At 45.4% G+C, this 22,925-nt stretch overlaps 1 protein-coding gene across 46 annotated transcripts in view; it reads left to right on the forward strand.

Annotated features, from left to right (window-relative positions):
- The window catches only part of Eri3 (ERI1 exoribonuclease family member 3), a 139,846-nt gene that overhangs the window by 80,497 nt on the left and 36,424 nt on the right, over nt 1–22,925 (forward strand). For 20 of the 46 annotated variants that reach the window (XM_021250769.2, XM_021250772.2, XM_087214796.1 and 17 more), the window contains one exon: nt 817–919. The exons of 20 other annotated variants lie outside the window; for them this stretch is intronic. In XM_021250769.2, coding sequence (XP_021106428.1) covers nt 817–919 — 103 coding nt within the window. Of the gene's footprint in view, nt 1–816; nt 920–20,749; nt 20,865–22,925 lie in introns of all 46 variants that reach the window. 6 more of the 46 variants (XM_021250762.2, XM_021250757.2, XM_021250759.2 and 3 more) reach the window with 1 other exon arrangement.

Below are 22,925 nucleotides of genomic sequence, written 5' to 3' on the forward strand. Positions count from 1 at the left end.
GGTAAAGAAATAGAAAAAGAATACAGAATGATAAAAGAGAGACACTGGGAGTGTGGAGTCCTAGAACCTGGGTAACGAAAGTGTTTTCAGAACAAGAGGAGTGGTCAGTTCGAAGGCTGCCACACGATAATGTAAAGGGTAAGGCACTAAACTTAGTAACAAGGACCTCAGTGACCTTAGTGAAAGCTTTTGGGTGCGCAAGGAGAAGCCAAATAGGAATGAATTGAGGAGTGAATGAGAAAATAAAATAGAGAAATGTTAGCTTTTTCATAAAAGTGACTTTGAAGGAGAGAGAAAAGGCAAGAGCTGTGTGGGTTCGAGGGAGATTTTGCTTTCTGAGATAGAAGACATATGTGCTTGTTCATAGGACCTGTTAGAGAAAGAAAGATTGAAGGTTCACTAGAAAGAGGGAATCAGTAAAGGAGATTATTGGAAAGGTGAGGAAATGGGAGGGAGAAGCCAGATTCTTGAAATTGGCTGTCTTCAGGAGGAGGAGCCCTTGATCCATTGAGACAGGGCAGAAGATGGGTGCAGAGATCGGCTAGGCGGGCTTTTAGATTTGGTATTTGCAAGTTGAGGCAGTACCTACGTAATTGCTTTTATTCTTCTCTATGAAGTAGAAGGTGAGTCATTTGCTGATTGCTAATGAGGGAGGACTGGGAAGGTTTTTAGGTGATGTAAGAGTTTTAGTAAATAGGTGTGTGAGCTGACTTGAGAAGTATAGTATAGGCAATGTTGAGTATAGGCCCAGTTAGGATGATGACATTAATTCATAGTGGAGCCATTCTGTTCAGTTGTGTGACTTTTCTTTCTCAGAGTTCAACTGCCTGGCTGGGAGTATGGAGAAAGTAGATATTATATTGATCCAAGGTGGAGGTTTTCTTCAAGGAGTTGTGAAGAGGGGAACAGGGAATTGAAGGTATTGTCAAGATAGCATTTGACAAGAGGAACTATGGGATCCAAGCTGGATGTTGAGGAAAGAGAAGATAGCAGGGGCCTGATAGATACTGAAAGAGGAAAAAGGTCCAGTAAGACAAGGAGTCACTATATTGGGTATAGTTCAGTCTGCCAGATAGAGGGATTAGGGTTACAGTTAAGGAATAGGATGTCTGAACTAGTGATTTCAGAGATGGTGCTGTTCTAGGTATTGGCAGATTTCAAGGTGCAGCCAGGGAAGTGGGTGGCTAAGGTTGTGTGGGAACGAATGTTATAAATGAGGAATCGAGAAACTGAAAGGTTGGATGAGGCCTGCCTATGAATGTATGTGGATATACACATGCATACATAAAATATGTTTTACCCACTATGTATGCACAGATATATGCATCATTAGATATACAAACCCATGACTGCTGATATGCACGTATAAGTAATGCATATTCAGTCCAAGCCATACAAGTCTACGTATACACACTCACAAACCGTCCAGAATTCTCTGAAGCCTCAGCCTGATTGGGTGGGCTTTGGAGGAAACAAGCAGGCAGCTTCAGGAGGATTCTGAGTCAATCCTAGCAGACAGGGTTTAGCCAGTCTTACCCAGCAGTTGTAGGGATAGTGGCTGCCTAGAATTGAACAGACCCATATGTACCAGGGTATGAAGATTGCCGCTCCACTTTTCCTTTGTCATTTGTACTCCATGCCTTGCTCTGAAAGGGATAGGATTGGGACCGGTTGTTACAGAGTGTAAGGAGAAGACCTTTTTGGGTCTCTCCACAAAATATTCTATCTTCCTTCTCTCCCGTGGGAGGCAACAGCAGGAGAAACTGCTGAAGGGAGCGTTGGTGTCTGCAGTTGAGTACGACTTTTCCTGACCTTGGAGCATTCAGAGTCCAAATCAGCACAGTAATAAATTAAGGGCTTATGGAGGAATAAATTCTTGGCCTTAATGAAGTTCTTTGCTGGGGGCCGTATATAGGCCAGCAGGTCAGGATGATGCAGATTGGAGACTTCAGCAAGTGGGCTGAGCTAACTGGGAAACCATTAGGCACAAGAGGACCCAAACTTGCTAGTCAGGTCATCTTTTGGGAAGTAGGGGGACAAAGCTGCTTAAGTGATAGGCAGCTAGATGGAAGCTAGGACCCTTCTAGACTGGGGACTGTACTGTGCTGGCCACATTGCCCCTCTACTAGAGCTATTCAGAAGCTAATTTGGAAAAACAAGAACAAAACAAAAATGAAAACCCAAAAGAGGCAGGAATATCTAAAATCTTTGCACAGTATTTTGTTTTGTTTTGGAATTGGAGGGCTTGCACTGAGGGCTTCTCAGTGGTCAGAACCAGACAGCACCTGGAGGCCAGGTCTTTGGCATCATCCAAAGTGCAAAGCATTGTTGATGGGGCAGTGGAGAGTTGTGGGCTGGAGTCCTGGTGGGACCTAGATCTGTGGGCCAGGTAGATCAGGACCGCTGACTGTCTTTGGGAAAAAACTCTCACATAGAGTGCAGTACCGTAAATGAGGGAGAGGTGGGGGCACAGGCATGGGATAAGGAGAAGGTGAGTGTGAGAACAGCCTATGGTACTTGCTGCTGTGTTTAATGCTGAAGTCCTTGGAGGGGCCAGTCTTGGGAGATGGAGCTGAATTGTAAGCTGAAACTAGAACCCGGGCCTCAAGACCTCAGACCCCCCTTTCATCCCACCCTGTGTAACATCTACCCTTCGGAGTCAGCTCTTGAGGTAGTCCAGAGATAGAAGAGAGATGTGCTGGATTTGGAGGTGGGGGCTGCTGGCGCTGCAGGGAATGTCTTCTTTCTTCTCGTCTCCCTGCCCCCATGGTGTAGTGCCTAGCCTGGGCTTTTCCTTTAAATATGTCTTACAGCTGTCTGAACTCTGAAATTTCTTTCACTCCTTCCCTCGCCTTGTTAACATGTGTTGCCTTTGGGGTAATCAGGGAAAAAATATTATGTCCTTTTACAATTACCGGGTTTTGGAATATTAAAATGTCTCGCTGCATCGGCAGTGTTATTTTGATTGGTATTCTAACCTTTGACTAGCCCATAAAGCGCGCCGCTCCTGAAGCCAATATTGCAGGACTGAAATTTAATTCCAAAATGATTCCAGATAATAGGGAGACAGATAATATATGCATGAAGGATATTATGTTTGGACTAACTGCAGCAGGGCCAGGGATGGGAAGCTGAATAATAGCCCAGAGTGAGTTATAATCTGTGGGACAGAAATGCCTTACTGTCAGGGCCAGGAGAGGAACTCTTAAATCAAAGGCATGGGAAAGGGTGTGATTGGAGGGTGCTCATTTCGACAGGAAGAGCACTGGAGCCAAGAGGGTAGGTACTGAAAGCTGTGCCCTGTCTTCTCTTGAGCAAGATAATCTAGCTCACGGCTGCATCCCTATCTCTACATCTCCCATCCCTCCATAACATTCTAGCCACATCAAACTTCTTGTTGTTTTCCAGATGTACTTGATTGTTTCACCTCCTTTTGCTTATGTTGTCCTCTTTGTTTACATTGCCTTCCCCCTTTTAGTGTTTTTGGAAAACTCCTGTTCATCCTTCAAAACCCTTTTGTGTGAAGCTGCCTGTGACATTCTCCCACCTATACAGAGTCAATCACCTCTACCTGTCTGTGACTTCAGAACTTTGTACTGAGCATATCACATGCTTATCCATTAGTGTTTCCGCTAGACTGTGAGCTGCTTGAGGTCTGTATATCACCCATCTCTGTATTTCCAGTGCCCAGCATTGGACCTGGCATACACTAGGCATTGACAAACATTAACTGAATCCACACTGAATCTAGGCCTAGACTAGCAAGGTCCAGAGTCTGTTCCTCTGCTGGATTTCCCAGACAAGTGAATTTAAAGAGTTGCCTTGCCTATGGTCACACAGCCAGGAAGAGACTAATCCTAGCTCTTTTCCCCAGACTGTGTGTCTTAGTTGGGCAGAGGAGGAGTTGGAGGTGAGGGAAGGTAAGACAGAAACCCGCCTCCCTGACTCCTTCCTTCCACAGCCCAGATTTGAGTCCTCTTTGCTGAAGACTGCACTGACCCTTGGCATTCATGGGAGTTGAGTCCTAGAAGGAACTGTGCCTCCTGTAGCTGCTGTTGACCTTTGGACAGTTATTCCACACAAAATACACTTCTCTGTGTTGCCAAGGATTAGGAAAGTGCCTTGGGAAATGTGCCAGAGTGTGCTTTTGGGGAGCTTGTGGGAAGGCATGCATGCATGCAGACCATGCAGAACTCTTAGTAGTGTCAGAAAACTTCACAGATATCCTTTTCCTCCTTCAGGAGTTAGCAGAACTTGTGTTTAGGGTATATGGTAACAGAGAGATATAATGGAAACACAATTGAAGTGGCTTTGGCTGGGTTTTAAGTGATTTTGTGTTTTAGTAATTACAGTACCATCTTCATAAACCTGAAGTGTAGTGTGGCTGTGTGTGAGACTTAGCCTTCATGTTCAGGCAGTGCATATTGTATACTGGACCTTGAAGACATAGAGATGTTGCTTACAGGGCAGAGACCATTAGTACAAGCAAGAAAAAGAGTTCTGGAGCCAGATGAGTCAGGCTCAGATTCCAGTGTGTGAGCTGGAGAAAACCCCTTTTGGGACCTATAGAAAATGACTAATCTCTGACTCTAGGCTCTGGAATCCAGCAGATTCAGAATCTCAGTGCTATATTTACTAATGATGAAGTTTCAGGAGAGTTGCTTAACTTCTTTGAGCCTTGGAATCCTCCTCTGTAAAACAAGAAAAATAATGCCCAACTGCTAGAGTTGCCCTGTGCCCCTGTCCTTCCCTTATCCTGGTACTGTTACAGAGATGAGATGACTGTGTAACCAGGAAGAAGAGGGGTTAAAAATCCAGGGGCTCAAGGTAAGCACATAGGACTCTGTGGGCAGCAGCTAGGTAAGGGCTCCTAGTCAGAACTCATGTGAGAATTGAGGAGGATGAGCTTAATGGTGCCCTTAGACTGGCTTGCCCTCAGCACACATTGAGGAACATGCCCTTGATTCCAGCTGCTGTCACCAGGCCTGGCTGACAAGTGGAGTATGGAGTCACATTCACCTTAGGTCAGTGCCTACCTGGTACGACCTTGGACAAGATACCTTCTGTGAACCTTAGTTTCTTCATAAGGAAAGTGAAGATAATTAATAACAGTAATAAAAGTAGGTGCTCCTCTAAATTCTTTATATGGACTAACACTTCATTCTCATACAGCTCTGGAAACTACTGTTAACCATTGTAGATGAGAAAATTGAAGCACACAGAGGATGTGGGCCTTTGACAGGTGTTTGGAGTAGGTATTGGAATCTAGGCAGTAGACTCCAGAGTCCATGCTCTAAACCTCTTTGCTGTGTTGCTTCCAGAGTAAAGGAAGGAGGAAACATTTTTATCTGGGATGTGGGAGAGAAAGTCATGAAAAATTTCAGTGAGGAAATACTTGCACTGAGCCTTGAAAGATGAGAAGTTTTGTGGAGATGGAGGTGTGGGGGCATCCTGGCATCCAGGCACAGGAATCCGTGGGTACAAAGCCCTGAAGTGGTAAATCAGCTTGCTGGACTGGGGAACTACAAACAGAAGTTTTCAAGTTTTTAAAGCTACTGTTGTGGACCAGCCATGTATGCCTTTGGACCAGAGGGAAAGCAGAGTGAGAGCAAGTAAGGGCAGGAAGGAGCCATTTTCCCATGTCTAGAACAGAGCCAGCCCAAGCTGCTTGCCTTATTCACTTTCCTTGTTGCTGGAACAAATACTCAACACCCACAATTTAGAGGAGGAGAGATTTATTTTGGATCACAGTTACAGTCCATGATTGGCTGGGTCTAAGGCAGAAACAGCATGGTGGGAGGGCCCGGTAGAGGAAAAGCCGCTCATGGCATGGTGTCCAGGGAGGCAGAGAGAATGAAGGGGGGAGCCGGTAAGGGAAACACCCCCTCTCAGGTCACACCCACAGTGGGCTATGCAAGGCGGGGAACATCTCCTGGGCTAGGGATAGCAGCAAAAGAAGCAACCACCCCGCCTCTCAGCATATTGGCTGTGGGTAGCTGGAGACTGCTAGGCAGAATACCTTTGTCCTTATGGCAGAATGTGGGAGGTACAGTGGGAAGAATCCATTCATTACAACATGCCTGTAAAGTTCTTAGAAGAGTGCTGGTGCTCTGTGTTGGTCCCTGCAGTCACTGGAGCCAGCCTGCCTTAGTCTGAATCTCTGGTGGGTGTGACCACAGGTGGGAAGAGTGGATGAGGGCATCAGCTCAAGGCAGTGGGAACTCTTTCCTCTGAGGTTTCCTGGAGCTGCTGCAAGTGGCCCTCACCCTGGAGTTCTTGCAGTGTACGCTATGGAAAGGCCTCACCTCTCTCTGGCTGCGGCTCAGTCTGTGCCCTGTCAGGCGAGGCAGTCTCAGTACTGGTCTCATCAGGAGCTACTTCTGTCTTTCTCTGATGTCCTTGGATTTTGGGCTCGCTGTGGAGCATGTGAGGGATCTGTTTGCCTGACTGAAACGAGGCATTCTGACCATAGATTCCATCCTCTAACCCTGAGAGCTAGTTATTAGGACTTAGCATAGCCCAGAGTCCATGCTTGTTGGCTACTGTGCACGACCTGGTCTGTCCTTGTGAGGAACCATGAGCCACCTGAGGAAAGAGACTAGATCTGGTCTTCTCTGAATTCACAGAGCTAGTGGGCAGTAGGGACATCAGTAGCGGCTAGTGGAATGCATAGATGAAAGAGCTAAGGACAGTTTGGGAGAGAGGCAAGGCATTAGTGAGCACTTAGTTACCTTGCCTTCTTTCTGGGGTTTTGTTTTTGCTTTTCCTTCACTTGATTTTGTTGTTGCTACTCAGGACCCTGGAAACTGGGTGGAGTTGCACAGGAGAGGATGGACAAGTGAGGGAGACTTTCTGCTGTCTCATGTGCCAGCCTGCAGGTCACCTTGCCAAGGCAGCCTGGGCCTGTCTGTCAGAATCAGTAGTACTAGAGCCCTGATGCACCAAACCCCAGTTGGTGCCAGCCTTGGTGCTGGATGCTTTACACACATGATTGCATTTTGTACTCACAGCTACTCAGCAAGAAAGAGGCCTGTCCCTATATGGGTGCTGAAGTAGAAACTCAGAGAGGTTAAGAAGCCTTCCCAAGGCCTCATGACCTAGAGGATGTAAACCCAGTTTCTATCCTTCTAGAGCTTCCCTCTGTCACTTGTCCTGTAGCAGACACCACCTGAAGGCAGCTTCTTTGGTGTGGTCTGGTCTGGTCAACTGGAGGCAAACACACACAGTATCACTAGTTGTATGGTCAGTAAAAGTCAGTGTTGGGGAAGAATAGGGATTGGCCTCATACTCCAGGTCTCTAGAAAGTGACACAAATGGGTATCTGTAGGTAAAAGGGTGTGGTCATGTATATGGGTGCCTGTATGTATTTAAAGAAGTATTTCTCCTCACATGGGGAGATTTGGGCAGGCCTGAACACATCTGTGGTTGTGTATGTATGTGCGCTCACACAAGGGAATATGGGAGAGGTGTCTGTATGGGATTTGTGGTCTTGACTGTAGGCACTGGAGGTGAGCAATAGTGGCCTTGTCTGTAGAGGTCTCTCATGGTGCAGAACAAAAAACTTTGGACCAGACTTGAAGCTAGAAAACAAAGATGTGGGCTCTGGTGTTGGGTCACTTGCTACCTTTGAGACCTCTGTTCCTCCTTCAACAAGTAAAGGAGTTAGATGAGACGCTTTCTCTTGTGGTCTCTCCTACCTTTGCCACTATGAGATTGTTCATAGTAACTTAGGTTTCCTCTTTTTGCTCCCAGCTGCAAGTGAGCCAATGCAAGAAAGAAGTCCTTCTATTTACCTTTACTGACTTTGATCTCTACCCTTAGGACTACTTCAGGATGTCATTGGGAAAAGTTGAGGGCTCAGGGGAAGCAGGGCATTGCCTGGGATCACATCTAGAAGAGTTAGGGACACACAAGAGTTTGGATAGTGAGCACCTGGTTTGGGGTGGCTTGGACTAGAGCTGAAAGCCATTAGATTTTGAGCTTCACCATACGAATTATGTGGTGAGGAGAAGCTTGTTGTTTCCCTACTTCTTTAGAGGATGGAAGGAAGGGGTCCCTTAATACCCTAGTGGCATGGAGCAGCCCAAGCTCTCTTTTCTGGCTTTTGGTCCCTTTTGTCAGTTGTCTTGGCAGACACCGAGTGGTGGCCAGGAAGGACCTTGCCTGAGAACAGACCTGGCCTTTGGTCAGCTCTCTTGGGAGAAGAATGGTTTGAACTTGGATACTGTAACTTTCCCTGAGTGACTCCTCAAAGCTATCTGGAAGGTTTTAGCGATGGGACCTTTGACTTTCTTGGTCTTCTAGTGGGACTGTAGCAAGGCTTTTTTTTTCTTTCTTCTGTTCCAGTAGTTAGGCTTCAGTTCCCTGTAATTTCTAAGTTTTACTGGTTCATTCCCTAGAGAAGAAACAGTTGATGTGTGGACTTGGTACAGTGTCCTCAGCTCTAGTGAGAACTTTTCTCTCTTGATTGGGTTTAGATCAGTGTGGACTTAAGCCTCAGGTAGCAGGTGGCTTGTGCTTTGCCTTGGGCCTGGGCATCTGTGTTCACATTCAGTCACTCACCGAAGCCCTGTGTGTACAGGCATCTGACTTGGTCTCCATCAGTACAGGGCTCTTGGTCTGGTAAGGAAGATGAGTGAGTCAATAGGCAGATTGAGGGAAAATGCAATAGAAGTGGTATGTACAGTGATAGGAATATGTGTATGGTGTGTGTATATCATCTGTGTCTTTAAAAACTAGTTTATTTATTTATTTTTTAAAAACTAATTTATTTTTAATTCAGGTCTGAACTGAGTTGCAATTTCCAAGAGGTAGAGGGTCCATGTAAGCATGTCTGCATGCTTATGTGCCCCCTACCTGTGTCACTTGATAAGCTGAGAGCTACCCAAAGAGCTAGTCCCTGCCAGTGCCTGCTGTGAGCCCTTAAAGTAGGGCTCTCCTGGGACCCTAGGTTGCTGTACTTGGAAGAGAGGAGTGGCCCTCTGAGGGGGAGGAAGTCCAGGCTGGCTGCTCAGGAAATGCTAGTGTGGGTGTGAGGAGGTAGGCTAGTGTGTGCCCAGACACAAGCCTTAGTATGGATATGGCAGCTGTCAGTGGTCTATCCCCAGCAGTACCACCAGGTCTTTTGGTGCTAGGCCTGAGTCTGGCACCTACTTGGTTGCTCATAGGCAGGTAGGCAAGCAGGCAGGCAGGCAGGCAGGCAGGCAGGGAGGCAGGCAGCAGACAGATCCCAGGGCAGTCCTGAGGCCTCCCCAGTGGTGTGTTTGCTGTGCCTAATTACCCGACAGTTGTTTAACTATGCAAGCTGCATGCCTGCCTTTATTGCGCTGTGATTGCCGAGCTGCCTATGGGGAGTGTCATAAAAAGATATAAAATGCCCATTATCTGTCTGACGCCCTCCTCCTGGACTGTGGATGTTTGTGTTTTATTTTATTTTTATGGCTCGAGGGAAGCTCTGGAGGAAGACAAGGGAGGAAAGAGAGGAGGGAGGAAGAGGCCCTACAGGAATTGGGGGCTGGGAGACTGAGGAGCCCTTCATACTGTGGTCAGAGGGGTCCTCCTGACCAGAGGGGAGATATGGAAAGATGTGGCAGATCATCCGAGGGCAGGACAGGGTGCTCCAAAAATAAGACCCAGATCTTCCCCGCAACATCCACCTGCAAGTCTTACAGCTTATGTTTCCATTTTTTCTAGGCTAGCATCCTCCGTGCACTTAGGCCCACTGCTTTAGATGCAGGGCAGTCTGCAGAGGGTTCTGAGAATGGGCTGTGCATTGGTCTCATTCCCATTCCATTATTTCCCAGCTTTATGACTCAAATTGCCTACTGGCCTCCTAGAGCACCACACCTTGCTCTGGGGCAAAAACTGTGGGCATGACCACCTGCTCCTTTTGCTCTACTGAAGCCTTCCATCCCTGCAGCCTCTATTTTCCTTTTCTTGGTAGCCACAGGATGTGTTTAGGGTGAACCTATGGAAACATTTACTGGGTCTTAAGGTAACCTTAGACCAGAAGGAAAGGAATTACTACAGATAGAACCAGCCCTGGGCCAGACAGTCTACGTGAGGCTCTAAGGCAGAGATCGAGATCAGACAGGCACAGTACCCTTAAGGAACTCATTGATATAACTGGAATGCCAGAGTTCACGGAAGGTGTTCAATAAATGTTTATAAAATGGGATTGAATTCAACATGTTCATTCACTCATTTATTCTATTGTATCTACTGTCAGGCACTTCACTAAGCACTGAGGATAAAATAGTGAACAAAGTAGACAAAATCCTGGCCTTCAAAGGTCCTTAGAGTTTATTGGGAAAAGGACTTCAGGATTAAAACGCTGAGTATTATGACCCCCAAAACCATGCACTCTGAACTGTCACATCTTGTTTCCCATGCCTGAACCCTCAAACCCATACCATCCTAGTGTTCTCTACTTCAGAAATACTGATGTCTAATGAAGTATAGCCTGACCTTTGAAACCCCCAAAATGCCTTTCCAGCTCTGCTAAGATAGCCTAGATGGTATACTTCCAAGTTTTGTTTAATTTGCCTAAAGATCCCTTTGCTTCATTCTTTTTTTTTTTAAATTAAATTCTTTTATTGGTACATTGTAGGTATACAACACAGTTACATTTCTCATTGGGAATTGTACCTTTACATAATGCATCTTGGTTCTTATTTTTTCCCCATTCTTAGCCCTCCCTTCACGCCCTCCACCCTTCCCTATTTACAAAGACTTTATTTCCATTTTTTCCATTTCTCATCATTTTTCCTTTCCCTTCTTTCCTTTCCCCCGCCCCTCCCACTACCCCTACCCCTTTGGACCTTTTCTTCCTATTTTGCATTATCGATTATTCATTCTAATCATTGGTACATTTTAGGTATACAATATAATGACATTCATCATTGGAAATTTGCACCTTTACATATTCTCTCTTGGTTCTTATTTTTCACCCTTGCCCAGCCCTCCCTTCAACCCCTCCAGTCCTCCCTATTGACAAAGATTTTGTTCCTATTTTTCCATTTTCTCATATTAATCCCATTCCCTTCTATCCTTTCCCCTAGCCCTCCCACTTCCTTCCCCTTTGCCCCTTTTCTTCCTATTTCACATTACCTATTATACATTTAGTCCTTATTTACACTTTCAGTTTCTCACACCACAGAAACTATTCGGTATTTACACATGTGTGTCCTATTTATTTCACTTAAGAGTATCGCTTCAATGTTCATCCACTTAGCTATAAATGTCTCTAGTTTCTCATTTTTTATGGCTGAGTAGCACTCCATTTTATAAAAAACCCACATTTTCTTTATCCAGTCTCCAGTTGATGGGCATTTGGGCTGTTTCCAAGTTTTAGCTATTACAAACTGTGCTGCTATGAACATGGGTGCACATATATCACTGTGGTATGATTCTTTTAATTCTTTGGCGAAGATCCCCAGCAGTGGAATAGTGGGGTCAAATGGGACTTCCAGAGCTAGTTCTTTGAGGTATCTCCATACTGATTTCCACAGTGGTTGCATCAGTCTACACTCCCACCAGCAGTGGAGCAGGGTTCCTCTTTCCCCACAGCCCGGCCAGCATTTGTTATTGGTTGATTTCATGACAGCAGCCATTCTTTCTGGAGTGAAGTGGAATCTCAGCGTTGTTTTCATTTGCATCTCTTGAATGACCAGTGATGTTGAACATTTTTTCATGTATTTATTTGCTATTTCTACTTCTTTGTGTGAGAAATGTCTGTTCATTTCAGATGCCCATTTTTGGATTGGGTCTTTAAATTTGGGAGGTCTGATCTTTTTAAGTTCTTTATAGATTCGAGATAGTAGACCTTTGCCTGAGGAACAGCAGGTGAAGATTTTTTCCCACATTGTGGGGTGTCTCTTCACACTGCTGGTGCTTTCTCTTGCTGTGCAGAAGCTTTTTAATAAGAAGAGATCCCACTTGTTGATTGTTTGTGCTAGTTCACGGGCAACTGAAGTTTTGTTCATAAAATCTTTTCCTACACCGATGTCTTCAAGGGTTCTACCTAACCTCTGTTCCAACTGGTTCAGAGTTTCTATTTTAATATTTAGATCTTTAATCCATTTTGATTTTAGTTTAGTGCATGGTGAGAGATATAGGTTGAGTTTTAATCTTTGGCAAGTTGAAGCCCAATTTTTCCAGCACCATTTATTAAAGAGGCTATCTTTCCTCCAGTGAGGGCATTTGGCTCCTTTGTCGAAGATGAGATGGCTGAGTGTGTCTGGCATTGTTTCTGCATCTTCTAATCTGTTCCACTGGTCCTCAAGCCTGTTTCTTTTCCAGTACCATGCTGTTTTTACCACAGTAGCTTTGTAGTATAGTTGCAGGTTGGGGATTGTGATACCCCCTGCCATGTCTCTGTTACCTAGAATTGTTTTTGCTATTCTGGGTCTCTTCTTGTTCCAAATGAATTTTTGGATTGTTTTCTCGAGGTCTATGAAGTATGCTGCTGGGATCTCAATTGGAATTGCATTAAATCTATATAGCAGTTTTGGAAGTATGGCCATTTTCACTATATTAATCCTTCCTACTCAGGAGCAGGGGATGTCTGTCCATTTTCTGATATCATCTTCAATCTCTCTTTTCAGAGTGCCATAGTTTTCAGAGAAGAGGTCTTTGATTTCTTTTGTTAGGATGATTCCTAGGTATTTCAGTTTTTTGGATGCTATTGTGAAAGGAATTATTTGCCCTATTTCTCTCTCAGTGAGTCTGTCATTGGTGTAGAGGAAAGCTATTGATTTTTGTGTGTTGACCTTGTAACCAGCTACTTGACTGAATTTGGTTATTAAGTCTAGAAGAGTTTTGGTGGAGTTCTTGGGGTCTTCTATATAGAGTATCATGTCATCTGCAAATAATGACAGTTTGACTTCTTCATTACCTATCTTTATTCCTTTTATTTCTTTCTCTTGTCTAATTGCCGTGGCTAATGTTTCCAGAACTATATTGAACAAGAGTGGTGATAGTGGACATCCTTGTCTAGTTCCTGATTTTAGTGTGAAGGATTTCAGTTTTTGACCATTTAGTATGATATTGGCTGTTGGTTTTTCATAGATGGCTTCTATCGGTTTGAGGTAGAGACCATCTATTCCAATTTTTTGTAGGGTTTTTATCATTAATGCATGTTGGATTTTGTCAAATGCTTTTTCTGTGTCTATGGAGGTAATCATATGGTTTTTGTCCTTGGCTCTATTGATATAGTGTATTACATTGATTGATTTGTGTATATTGAACCATCCCTGCATCCCTGGGATGAATTCCACTTGATCAGGGTGTATGATCTTCTTGATGATCTTCTGCATTCTGTTTGCCAGTATCTTATTAAGGATTTTTGCATCTATGTTCATTAGTGAGATTGGCCTATAGTTCTCTTTTTCAGTTGGGTCTTTCTCTGCTTTGGGGATCAAGGTGATGCTTGCTTCCAGGAATGAATTTGGGAGTATTGCTTCCCTTTCAGTTTCATTGAAGAGTTTAAACAGTAGTGGCAGCAGTTCCTCTCTAAATGTGTTGTAGAATTCAGCAGTGAAGCCATCAGGGCCTGGGCTTTTCTTTGATAAGTTTTTAATTACATTTTCAATTTCATTGGTTGATATTGGGTTGTTCAGGATTTTTAGGTCTTCTTCATTCAACTTTGGTAATTCATATGTATCTAGGAATCTGTCCATTTCTTCTGTGTTGTCCATCTTAATTGCCGTATAGGTTCTGGAAGTAGGTATTGATGATCCTCTGGATTTCTGCTGGGTCTGTTGTAATTTCACCCTTTTCATTCCTAATTGCATGGATTTGGGCCTTTTCTTTCCTTTTTCTGACAAGGTTGGCTAAAGGTTTGTCCATTTTGTTAATTCTTTCGAAGAACCAACTCTTGGCTTCATTGATTTTTTTTGTATCGTTCTCTTAGTCTCCATTGCATTGATTTCTCCTCTCATCTTTATAATTTCCTCCCTTGTATGAGCTTTGGGGTTGTCCTGCTCTTTTTCTAGAAGCTTGAGGTTCAGCATCAGGTTGTTTAATTGGGCTCATTCTGTTTTCCTAATATGCGTATTCACTGCTGTGAATTTCCCTCATAAGACTGCTTTCATTGTGTCCCATAGATTCTGATATGTTGTATTGTCATTGTGATTTAATTGAAGGAACTGTCTGATTTCTTCTTTAATTTCCTCTGTGACCCATTGGTTATTCAGAAGTGGGTTGTTCAATTTCCACATGTTTATGAAATTTTTTGAGTTTCTTTTGTTATGGATCTCCAATTTCATCGCACTATGATCTGATAATATACAGGGGATAACTTCAATTCCTTTGCACTTACTTAGACATGTTCCGTGTGTGAGTATGTGGTCTATTTTTGAGAATGACCCATGTGCAGCTGCGAAGAATGTGTATTCTGATTTTGTGGGGTGGAAGACTCTGTAAACTTGTGGTAAGTTCATTTGTTCAAGAGTTCAATTGAGTTCTAGTATTTCATTACTTATTTTTAGTCTAGTTGATCTATCTATTTGTGACAGTGGGGTGTTGAGGTCCCCCACTACAACTGTATTAGTGCATATATGACTTTTCATGCCCATTAGTATTTGTTTTATATAGTTGGGTGCACTAGTGTTTGGTGCATAGATATTTATGATTGTCATCTCTTCCTCTTGGATTCTTCCCTTTACAAGGATGTCGTGTCCTTCTTCGTCTCTCTTAATCAGTGTTTGTTTGAAATCTACTTGATCTGCCAAGAGGATAGCTACTCCTGCTTTTGTTCGGGTTCCCGTCGCATGCAGTATTGTATTCCACCCTTTAACTTTCAGTCTGTGAGTTTCCTTTTGAATTAAGTGTGTTTCTTGTATGCAGCATATTGTTGGATTTTGCTTCTTGACGCATTCTGCCAGTCTATTTCTTTTGTTTGGTGAATTGAGACCATTAACGTTGATGGTTATAACTGAAATGTATTGACTTGTCATTGCCATGACTTTTTCTTTTTATTGGGTTCTCCCCCTTTACATTTAATTTCTTGTCATGCCAGATGGGTTCATTCTACTTTGCTTCCTGGGGTTGTGATCCTCATTGTCTGTTCCTAGGATATTGTGTAAAATTCTTTGGAGTGCTGGTTTGGTGTTCATGAATTTCCTAAGGTGCTCTTTGTCATGAAAGTATCTTATTTCTCCATCCATTTTGAAAGATAGTTTTGCAGGGTACATCAATCTGGCTTGGAGGCTGTTTTCTTTTAGGGCTTGGAATATGTCACTCCAAGCTCTTCTTGCCTTGATGGTTTGTGTCGAGAAGTCTGCTGTGATTCTGATGGGCTTTCCTTTGTATGTGATTTGTTTCTTTTCTCTGACTGCTTGGAGAACTTTGTTCTTCTGTTGAGTTTCTGGAATGTTAACAATTATATGCCTATGTGTAGATTTGTTTTTTGATGAAGGCTAGTTGGAGTCCTATATGTCTCACTTACCTGTATGTCAAGTTCTTTTCCCCTCCTTAGGAAGTTTTCTGCCATTATTTCTGTGAAGACATTTTTTATGTCATCTCCACTCTCTCCTGTTTCTTCATTGAGCCCAATCAGTCTTATGTTATTCTTCTTTGCATCATCTAGCAGCTGCTGGATTGATTTCTCATGTTCCCTTATAGTTTTGAAGCAAGTTTTCTTTTCCTTGTCACTAATTTCCATCTTATCTTCTATATCTGACATTCTGTCCTCACATTGGCTCATTCTGCTCTGTAGACTTTCAGTGGAGTTTTTCATGTCCTGGAAATCTATTTGCATCTGTTTTATGGATTCCATTTGTTTCTTATGTTGGGATTCCATCATGTTCCTGAGATCCTCTCTAGATTTATTAATCGTGTCTTGCACTAGGGGCACAATTTCTCCTGTTATCTGAGAAGTTATTTCTGATTTCATTTTTTCCAGATCCCCTTTTGTTGCCCGTTCAGTGGGTCCAGGTGGTTGAGTATCAGAGTGTTCCATCTCATTTCCCTTTGGGTTTGCTGTAGGTGATCTGGAAGTCTGGTTTTGAGACTTATTTACATGTTTTCTCATTTCGACTGGGGTGAGGGGCTGTTAGCACCTGCACGGATTACCTCCTCTGAGCTGGGAGAGGTGGGACAGGGGCCGGGAGCAGTGGTAGGGATGGTGACCCAAAAGCCCTTTCCTGTGGGCTGGGAGCAGCTGGAGGGATGGTGCCCGGGAAGCCCCTCCCTCTGGTCCAGGAGCAATGGCATGGCGGCTCAGAAGCCCCTACCTCTGGGCCAGGAGTGGTGGGAGGGATGGTTGCCTGGAAGCCCCTTCCTCTGGGCCTGGAGCAGTGCGATAGAAGGTGGCCCAAAAGCCCTTTCCTCTGGGCTGGGAGCAGCAGGAGGGATGGTGACTGGGAAGCCCCTTCCTCTGGACCAGGAGCAGTGGGATAGTGGCTCAGAAGCCCCTACCTCTGAGAGGATAGCAGCGGGACTCAGTACCTTGGTCTGGTGGTCTGGTGTCCTCTGCGTTTTTGTAGTGTGGAACCAGGTGTCTGCCTGTCTGCAGCAGGGTGATTTGGCATTTTCCACACAACTGGGGACCTCGGCAGTGCGTGCACAGACCTGCCTGTCTGTAGCAGCCTGATTCACTGTGTTCTGTGGGAATCAGGACCTCGGTAGGGCGTGGGCAGACCTTCGTGTCTGCAGCTGGGTGATTCGATGTCTTCTGTGCGACTGGGGACCTCGGTAGGTAGTGCGCAGACCTGCCTGTCTGCAGGGGGCTGATTCGGCATGTTCTATGGGACTCAGGACCTCGTTAGGGCATGGGCAGACCTGCCTGTCTGCAGTGGGGTGATTCAGCATCTTCTGTGCGACTCGGGACCTTGGTAGGGCGTGCACAGACCTGCCTGTCTGCAGTGGGCTGATTCAGCGTGTTCTCCCTTTGCTTCATTCTTGCCTAGTGAACTCCTACTTATCCTTCAAGACCTAACTCCTCTTATGTCCTTTGTGAAAACATTTCTGGTTTCCCAATGGAACTTCCTGTCTCTTCATGTGTGTTTATTTATATATATTTAAAAATAATTTTCTTGAGAATAATTCTCATAATATATAGTTCACCCATTTAGGGAGTATAATTCATTTATAATATATTCAAGGGGTTGTACAACTGTCATTGCCATCTAAGTTTAGAACATTTTTATTCTTCTTAAAAGAAACTCCATTAGCAGTCAATTCTATTTCTCTCTAAACACTCCAGCCCTAAGCAACCATGAATTGACTTTCCATTTTTATAGATTTGCCTGTTCTGGCAATACTTGAAATTTTTTATATGTGGTCTTTTGTGACTAGCTCTTTCACTTAGCATAATATTCAGGGTCCATCTATGTGGTATCATGTGTCAGTCAGTACTTTGTTTCTTTAACACATTATTAAGCATCTAATCATTGATACTTTTTTTTTTTGGGTACTGGGGATCTAACTTGGGTCCTTGCGCTTGCGAAGCAGGTGGCGGAACCACTGAGCTAACTCCCCGGCTGTACTTTGTTTCTTTTAGCTGCGGAGTAATATTCCATTTTATAGACATACCACATTTTCTTTACTCACCACTTTTTGGCTGTTATAAATAATGCTGCTGTGACAACTTATGTACAAGTTCACTTTGTTGCTTTTACATTTTTTAAAACATTTGTCTGTTTCGTAGTAGATTGGGAGCTCCTTGAGGGTAGGAGTCATTTCTGTATTGTTTGCTGCTGTACCCCTACAACATAGCTTGTAGGTAGCATGCAGTAAATGTTGGTGAATAAAAACATGCATAGTTTCTAATTCTCTTCCTCCTTCAAGATGTACTAGCAAATTGTTGGGACCTTTTTTATCCCACAGCTCACTCTGCCATGAGTGTAACTGTTTACACAGACCTGACACTCAGGCTAGAGCTTAAGTTCATTCATCAGTGTCCTGGATCAAGTTCTTTTTATCCCACTGCTGGCCTCTCGAGATTAAGTCCTTGTCTAACAACAGGTGATTTGAAAAACTCTTGAGTTGCCACCAAGGTGGCAGATATGGCTGCTAGCTAACTGGAAACTGACTTCCTATTTCTTTTCCTTCTTGCTTCTGAGAGGCTCTGGATTATTTTATGCACAAAGTGCTGGATCTGTGGGAAGACCCTGGAAGAAGGAAGTGTTGGGCTGGGTGCCTTCCTGGCTCAAGGCCTGGCTGGCCTTGTGATAGCTCCAGGTGTCTGAGGAGGCAGAAGAGGCTGCCCCTGTCATCACAGTAGCTCATAAGAACCAGGTCTATGGAAGAAAAGGGATTTATTGGACCAAGAGCTTCTGAGAGATTAGCAAAACAATATTTCTCTTTTCTTTGTACTAATGCACCCTAATAGTTTGAGCCCATAATTACAATTGGGCTTTATTAAGCTAATTAGGAGCTAGGAATGATGGCAGAAGGATGTGTAGAGATGCATCAAGGTGGTGGGCAGTAAATCTAGTGTTTTAATAGGTTTCTTCCACAATCAGGTGGTTTGGGAGGCTGTCTGGATGGCTGGGCCCCTCCCTCCACTCCTACCACTCCTTGAAGTGGCCTTCACACTTTGCCGTCCTTGTCCTCGATCCTGGCAGTGGCGCTGGGATGTGGGGCTCAGGAAGGAGGGAGGAGACCCCATCCAGAGCTTCATTGCCTATGCACGCGCCGTCCAGCCTGGCGGCATGATTACCTTGCTGAGAAATCCGTCCAGGCGCAGGGCTGCTGATAGCAATCATTGATTAAGAGGGTAATTGTCCTGAAAATTCAGATTGATCAGAAGGCAGAAATGATAACTTGTGTAACTGTGTTTAAAGCCACGTCCTGTCAATAGAGGAGACTGAGATGTATCGCACCAAGAGGGGGGCAGAACGGATGGGTGTGTGCGGGCGGGCGGTTGCTGCCATCCTTTTCTCAGGGCTGAGCAGGATGTTTCTTGTCAGTAACCTGGACTATTGGAGATTCAATCACTTTTATCTCCCCCTCTCTCTCAATCCAAATGCCTTTTCATATTAGGAAATTAGAATTGGCCCTGCTCATGCAAGATTTATTAGCTCTGCTGAGCAGTCGCACCAAAGAGTAAATGATTTTGCTTTGCTGGAGCTTTTTATACATTAGGACCCAAGTTCTCCTTCCTTGCTCTGTGCCATTGTCTGCCTAGAGGAGTGAGCTCCAGAACCAGGTACTTAAAATCATCATCACTGGGAAAATCATCACTCAGATCTGGCTTCTTGATCTGCCAGAGACCCTAGGTGTCTGAATGACATCTTTCTCTCTGGTCCCCACACAGGTTCCTTACTTGGGTCTAGAGTTGTCTCTTTAACTGAAGGTCAAAGCCCCCTGAGAAGATGAAGCCTGTCCCTCATACTTACCTGCCCTGGTGATGGTGGCTTCTCTTGGGAAGAAAGGCTCAGAGAGGCCCAGAGGAGTTGGAGGACGCAAGGGGAGAGGCAAGAGTGTGTTTTGGGTAAGAGTTGACCATAGATGTAGAGGCAGAGGGGTTGTAATTTTTCTTCTTAGAGCCTGGGCCAGTCCACCTGTCTGAGATAGGGCTTCAAGGGATGGAACACCTTTCTGAGCCCTCGTCCAGGAGAAAGTCTCCTGGTTACTTAATGTGTGAAGGCTTTAGATCCTGGCAGGCAGCAGGGTTGACACTGGTGATGCTGTCTCTTTGAGAAGGGTTCCATGTTTCTGGAACCCTACTATAACCTTAGGCTTAGAGAGAGTCAGGGCCTGTGTGGCCAGTGAGACCTTAACTGCCTTGCCGCCCCGACACCTGTAGCTGGATTGGTTGTAGGGAGGACTGGACACTGAGACTGTATAATTTATCTCCTTCTCACTCCTTTTCTCATCCTTTACCTGATTGGTAGGATGGAGGAACATCAGCCACTGCAATTTTTCCACCTTCCCTGTTGCAGGTATCTGATCCTGGGTGCCTGATAGAAGAGAAGAATGTGTGGAGAATCCTTCTGATATTGGGGCCGAGGGAAGGTTAATGGAACTTTTGGATTTTTTGCAGAAGTGACCCCAAGGACTGTTCCTACCCATCTCAACATCTCTTCCTCTCTGGGTTACTCTTTTACTGGGCCCTGTGAAGTCTCCTTTTCTCTGAGCTTTCAGGTTGTTTCTGGGCAGACTTGAGAGTTGGGGCTGAAGGTGATGGGTTCTCTAGGTATGGATGGTGGATATGGCCAGCAACCATTTTAGGTCCAAGAGGAGGGCTGTGTTTGGGTGTGGGGAACAGAAGAAAAGAAGAGGACCTCCAGGCCACCAGCTTTCTGTTGAGGGTCTGCTTTCATGGCATTCCTATCTGCCACCAGTCTCTGTCCTTGGAGAAGCCTTGACTGTCCTGGAAGGCTCCTTCCAGGAGGCTGGACTGCATAGGGCAGGGCTCTCCTGTATGCACCGCCCTGTGTCCCACCCTCCAACTGGCTCTGAGTGTGCTACCAGGCAGAGTGGTCCTGGGAGCTTGGCGCTGTCCTCTTCCCCAGGTCTGATAGATTGTGAAGGTAGTAAATGACAGGCCTGCTGAGTTTCCTAGTTTCCTGTGCTTCTGCTGCCACCTCTGAGCCAGGCTGGCTGGCAGCCTAGGAATACTTTGCAGTCCAGAGGGAGGGTCGAGCAGTGTTCAGCTAGGGCCAGTTTAGGCAAAGTCAAGAATGTGTGGAAATGCCATGGACAGCTTGGACTTGGGAATAGAGAAATGAGAAGACAAACTCCCAGCGGAATGAGGGAAACACAGTCACTTCGGGATGATGTAAATGGTGTTGCTTTTCAGAGCCCAGAAGAGGGAGTGACTGAGTTCTGCTGGAAGAGCTCAGATGGCATCCAGAAGGGACCCTGGACTTGGGTCTGTGCAGAGCATGGGGAGTACACTGTGGAGACGAGTGTGGGTGAGCTTCTGGGCAGAAAAGCACGATCAGCTGTGTTAGGACTGGGGCCCCTGTGGGTTTTTTGTGCCTATCATACTTCTCCACCATAATTTGGAGGAGTGGCCCATACTTCTGCTTTAGCAGGGCTGAGAGGTATCTGTGTTCTCCATCTGCCTGGGCTGCTGGGTGCTGGGGATGCTGGGTTGGACCATCTGGAAGTTTAGAGTAGCACAGTGAGTAGGACAGCTCCTTAGAGATTGGACCCTAACCTTTCCTACTGTTCTGTTCCTTTTCCCACTGTGCTGAAAGAGCAGGAAAGGGGCAAGGATTCAGGTTAGGGGAGCAGCTCTGGTGAAGGCAAGCTTGCTGCACCCTTCCAAAACCCATTCCAAGCCCAGTGTGAACCCAAAGCCAGCCCTCTGCCATGGGCCAGGTTGGTTCTCTGGGCCTGGTCAGGAGGGTGGGAGGATACCAGGAAGCCAGAGGACTCATTTTCACTGGAATTTGACCTAAAGCAGGATTGGAAGGGAAGAAAAGAATTTGAACAAAAGTGCAGGCAGGAAGGAACTGTTAACGAGCCTTTCTTTCTCTTTGGGGATAGAGCAGAGCGCATAGCGGGGCGCAGCCGCCAGCTCTCCTCAGAGCGGCTCTCTGAGGTAGCTGCAGTCTCCGGCTGCTGCCTGCTCTCGCTCGCTCTTCTTTTTTCCCTCTCCTCTTTCTCGGCTCTCTCTATTATGGGGACTTGCTCCAGCTCTTTCTCTCTCTTCTGTCTCTCCTTTTGTTCTCTCTTTGTCTATTTATCACACTGTGAAGGTTGAAAGAGATGTTATTAATCTGGGAGAATGAAGGCAGGATTAGTGGTATGAATCGGATTTTGAGAGGTGTAATGATAGAAAGACTCGCTCGGCTGGCGGCCTGCGTGAGCTTGATAAATGGGGAGCACTCCAGACTGACTTGCGCCTTCCTCCGCGCTGTGCACCCTGCCCGCTGGGGCGTGCCGTGCTCTCAGATCTGCCAGCCGGCCCACCCCACTCCTACCTGAACCGGAGCAAAAAGCCAAGGGTAAAGCAGACACAAATATCTCCCATCGCACTTGGAGACATCATTGCTTTTAGCACCCTTTTCAAGTGGAGGCCAGGCGAGTTCTCAGAGGGCTCTGGGCAGAGGAAAGGGGACCTAGACTTCAGGCTGGAACAGCATCTGCCTGCTTCTGGGGCACGTGGAGTAGAGCTTCTCTCCTACCTCTGACGTGGATGTTAGAGGTCAAGGAGTGATAAGACAATCCCTGGACCAACCAAGTAAGAGTACAAGACAATATGTGACATGTGGCTAAGCAAAGTGCTGTTGGGATAGATGGGTGTGGCAGTCAGGGTGGGACTTGGAGGAGGGGGAAAAATTGAGAAAGGCTTCCTGAAAGTTGTGTCTTGGCAGATAGGATTTTAGAGAGCGAAAGGTGAGTTCTCTGGGTGGGGAGATAACATAAGCAAAGATGTGGGCAGAAATAAGCCTGACTCTGGTGTAGGTGGCTGAAGCACCTCAGATTTAGTAAATTTCAGATCAGGAAGGAACATAAGAAATCCAGTAATTAAGCTCATTTCCAATGAGGAGACTGATTCTAGTCCTAGGGACTAGAATTACTGTTTCCTGAAGTGATTTTTCTATTTAAGTCCCATTATTCTTTTTTTTTTTGGTACTGGGGATCGAACTTGGGACCTTGCGCTTGCGAGGCAGGTGGTGGAACCACTGAGCTAAATCCCTGGCCCCTCATTACTTATTCTTTTAAAAAATGTTTATTTATTTAATTTGAGAAGAGACTTTACTAAGTTGCCCAGAGTAGCCTTGAACTCATGATCCTCCTGCCTCAGCCTCCCAAGTAGCTGGGATTATAGGTGCATGCCACCATGTCCAGCTCCACTGCTTGTTGTAATGTTCTAAAAATCCTGTCTTAGGTTCACTGCTACTGTGTCTCCAGCCCCTTCAGGAGCCTTGGCTCAGAGTCTTCTGCACACTCCTGCCCCTGCTCAATCTGCAGTCTGTGTGGGCTGTGCTGTTCCAGCACTGCTGCTTGTGCAGCAAGGCATG

Source organism: Heterocephalus glaber, unplaced genomic scaffold (genome assembly GCF_053883595.1).
Source record: "Heterocephalus glaber isolate CG9 unplaced genomic scaffold, H.glaber_assembly_v1.0 deba00001451, whole genome shotgun sequence".
Lineage (NCBI taxonomy): Eukaryota > Metazoa > Chordata > Mammalia > Rodentia > Bathyergidae > Heterocephalus > Heterocephalus glaber.